The sequence below is a fragment of the Anarrhichthys ocellatus genome, unplaced genomic scaffold (assembly GCF_004355925.1).
Source record: "Anarrhichthys ocellatus isolate YVR2014 unplaced genomic scaffold, GSC_Weel_1.0 scaffold4753, whole genome shotgun sequence".
NCBI lineage: Eukaryota > Metazoa > Chordata > Actinopteri > Perciformes > Anarhichadidae > Anarrhichthys > Anarrhichthys ocellatus.
Window position 1 is genome coordinate 1 of NW_022284727.1, and position 4082 is coordinate 4082.

The following is a 4082-nucleotide window of genomic DNA, read 5'->3' on the forward strand; positions in this document are numbered from 1 at the left end:
ACACACACACACACACACACAATAAGGGACAGAATCCGATGTATGACATGATGTATTATCACCACATCATGGCTCTAATGTTCTCCCTCTCTTTGCACACAGTTATGTGATCCTGTCCTTCGAGGGCAAAGCAGACTACATGGATATGAAGCAGGGCGACAACACTCAGTACGTCCCCATGCTGGAGATGAGCGACGCCTCCAAGTACTCGGACATCCAGAAGTCTGAGTACGACCACCCGCCCTCTCAGAAAGGTACGCACGCCGCTCACCCTCTCCTCTGAGCTACTGGTGTGCACTGACTCGGCGTCAGCGCTGCGTTTGTTTTGAGTCAGCGTTGGTTTTGAGGGGTGCACCCTTGTCAGAATTGAGTTCCTGGTGCGGCCCTGTAATTACATGGAGAGGATAATTGCAGCAGGCAGCATAATAATGCCCGGTTTCTCCCTGCCATTAGTTCAGAAGCCAGGTCTGAGCAGCCGGTGCGTGATGAACGTATATACTCATGGCTGTTTTCTGTGTGTTTACTTAAACCAGAGGACGAGATGGACGACATGAACGAGGGCCTCAGCACCACCGATCTGCTCAGCTTCACCTACCAGGTGGCCAAAGGCATGGAGTTCCTGGCTTCCAAGAATGTACGTTTTTTCCACAGAGACACAATAAATGAAAACGTTTGTACAGCTTTGGTTTAGGCATGGATGGGTTATGAGACAAGGGGCCCCTGGGCACAGACATGTGAAGGGCCCCCACCCCTCCAATATAGGAACAAGAGCCACAGATTCAAAGAGATTTATTGGTTGTTTTACATCAAATTGTAGTTGTTCTCCGTCTCTTTCTGGTGCTTTTGTGTGTCTTTGTCGTTTTGTGTCTCTTTTTAGCAGTTTTGCATCTCTTTTCAATTGTTTTCCATGCGTCTTTGGTAGTTTTGCATCTCTTTTTGGTTGTTTTGTATCTCGTTTTGGTCGTTTCTTGTCTCTGCGGTTGTTTAGCATCTTTTTCTAGTCGTATTGCATCTTGTTTTGGTCACTTTGTGTCTGGTTATGGTTCTATTGCGTCTCTTTTTGGGGGTTTTGTGACTTCCTACCAAGAAATATAAGCAGTGACTTCAAACATGCACAGGTCCAGGGGCCCCCTAACCCGTTGGGCCCCTGTGTGCCTGTCAGTAATCCGTCCATGGCTTTAGGTCCTGCAGCCTCACATTCCCCCTGCTTCCCGCTGGTTGTGGATTTTGTCCTATACGGGGACAGCAGTGCCGGCCAAAGGGGGACTGAAGCCGTTGGGTGATAAGCGGTCTGGTGAAGGCTGCTGAGCCCACTCAGGAGAGCAGCCAGGGGCCGAATATAGCAGCAGCACAGCCAGGGCTAGAATTACCGGGCTGCAGCCACAAGCTATTCACTCAGCTTCATAGTTATTATCCCTAAATATCCAGCGGTCACAGCCATCCCTCCAACTGGCATGTTTACACAAAGGCCGAGCTTTATAAAGCCAAAATGAAACGGCATTAAAAAATGAACTCGGCTGAAATGAAACACTTCTAGAAATAGATGCAGTCGGTAGCTGTGGGAGCGAAATGAGTTCTGGAAACGGATGGAACTGAGAGGGCTGAAAAAAACAACCGTGTGTGTGAAGCGACGAGCTGCTGGTCATCTTTCTGCTTCCTCTCTCTCTTTGTAGTGTGTTCATCGGGACCTCGCCGCCAGGAATGTCCTCCTCTCTCAGGGAAAGATCGTGAAGATCTGCGACTTCGGACTGGCCCGAGACATCATGCACGACAGCAACTACGTCTCCAAAGGGAGTGTGAGTCTCCGCTCGTACCAGCTTTCACTTAAAACACAGCTTTAATAGTCTAGTCTTCAATAGTTTGTTTTTTTCATAACGGTTTTGCAAGCGAGACTGAACATTTCCTCCCCGTCGTCACGCAGACTTTCCTGCCCGTGAAGTGGATGGCGCCAGAGAGTATTTTCGACAACATGTACACCACTCTGAGTGACGTCTGGTCGTACGGCATCCTGCTCTGGGAGATATTCTCCTTAGGTGAGTCCACTGCAAGCGTCTGTCAGAGAAAATAAAGCCTTTACATTGGAGTTGGATGATGAGAATCTGTTTTGGTTTGTTTTGGGGGGTCTGAAGGTGGAACCCCATACCCAGGCATGGTGGTGGATTCAAGCTTCTACAACAAGATCAAGAGTGGATACCGGATGTCCAAACCGGAGCTTGCACCAGATGACGTGTACGTGATCACATGATCATCACATGTGCTGTGATGAGGAGTGGCTTGTCTCTAGCTGTGATGTACAGTGGCTGACATGAGTCAAGATCACAAGTTAACGTCGCTTGTTTTTTTCTTTCTTTCTTTCAGGTATGAGATGATGATGAAGTGCTGGAACAGCGAGCAGGAGAAGAGGCCTTCGTTCATGGGTCTGAGTGACACGGTTTCTTCTCTGCTGCCCTCCAGCTACAAGAGGGTGAGTCCCCCCCCCCCGTGACCCCTCAGACCTCTTTGGATTCCCAACACCTGCTTTCTGGCTTTACCACCTCTCATTCTCGACCTCGTGCACATTCTGTTTCTTCTCTTTTTGGCGTTTTCCAGGCTGACGATTAGCTCCTCCCCTTGCAGTTTTTCTTTTGAGTCGTGTTGCCGAGCAAAGTGCAGGTTTTTAAAACAGTGTCTCATTTAAAAACGCCCCTTCCACTTCCTGAGAGTGCATGAGAAGTGTTTCTGTGAACCCAACAAGTGATTAGAGTGCAGCTGGGTGAGCCTCCACCACCCAGCCTAAATTACCCCATTAAGCTCCACGCCACACATGGTACATCAAAACAGCCGTACCTCTGCCTCCTTCACAGCGGTTTAACGGCCCGGGGGGGAATCGCACCACCCAGCTGGCAGCACCACCAGCGCTCACACACTCGTACCTCCTGAGGCGTCACTGTGACCTTTTATTGATTCATTCAAGCACTGAACTCTCAACGTGTCCGTCTCCCTGACGCAGCATTACGAGAGGGTGAACCACGAGTTCCTGAAGAGCGACCACCCGGCTGTGACTCGGGTGTGCGTGGAGAACGACGACACCTACGTGGGCATCAGCTACAAGAACCAGGGCAAGCTGAAGGACCGGGAGAGCGGCTTCGACGAGCAGCGGCTGAGCTCCGACAGCGGCTACATCATTCCCCTCCCCGACCTGGACCCCATATCTGACGACGAATACGGGAAGAGGAACAGACACGGGTAAAGAAAAGCAAACATTCACCTCCACTGCTCTACCGGATTTAACCGTGATGTCTGTTAACTTGATGTCTACTTGCAGTAAGTCACTTTGTACTTGCCCCTGTACACATTGTTTTAACTAAACTCCTGTTTCCAGGATAAGTACATGTACGAAGTGAGAAACTGATTTACTGAAGAACTGTTTACTTTCATAATGTCTTCTCTCGTTATACATTTTCATCACAGCAACATAATCCTTGCAGATTAAGCAAACACACTTCCCTTTTGACTCGTTCTCCCAACATTTCAGGATTCACTCGCTGTCCTTCGTCCGTTCAGTTCCAACATGTTGCTCATCAAGTGAAGTTAAATGTTTTCATCGACTAGCAATCAATGCAGGTCAAGTAGTTGTTCAAAATGGCAGCGACATCTAGTGTTTAAACGAAGAAGTGCAACGAGCTAATTTATTAGAGATATACTCAAGTTCATACTTAATATTCTAGTTTACTTTTTAAAAATTCACCGCGGGCCGCTTAACAACAGGCAGTGGGCCTAAGATGGAAGTTAGATTTACTGGCCTGACTGTAGACTGACTGTAAGAAGTGAACGTAATCACAGTGACTTCACAAATCTACGACTTTAAAGCCTTGAGTTCAGCATTTTGTCTGTCGCCATCTTGTTTTTTTGTGACATTAGAGGGCAGAGCTAAGTACAACCGAACATTTTTAGTCGACCGACATGTTACAATTAACTTTCATGAAGTGAAAACACACGGTGAAAATGGTTAAAGTTGTAAGACGAAAACACGGACAACTCCCAGACCGGACAGCGCTCTGGTAGAGACCCGTCAATCACCGTGTAGCCCCGCCCTAAAGCAT

The 4082-nt window shown here is 48.2% G+C and overlaps 1 protein-coding gene across 1 annotated transcript; it reads left to right on the forward strand.

Moving 5' to 3' along the window:
• Positions 1–6: 6 nt before the first annotated feature.
• On the forward strand, positions 7–3907 carry LOC116379620 (platelet-derived growth factor receptor alpha-like). The gene is made up of 7 exons (XM_031841581.1): positions 7–254; positions 534–634; positions 1674–1796; positions 1922–2033; positions 2130–2229; positions 2359–2464; positions 2990–3907. The coding sequence occupies exons 1-7, from the start codon at positions 140–142 to the stop codon at positions 3227–3229; spliced, it is 897 nt and encodes a 298-aa protein (XP_031697441.1). The 5' UTR covers positions 7–139; the 3' UTR covers positions 3230–3907.
• The last annotated feature ends 175 nt before the right edge of the window (positions 3908–4082 follow it).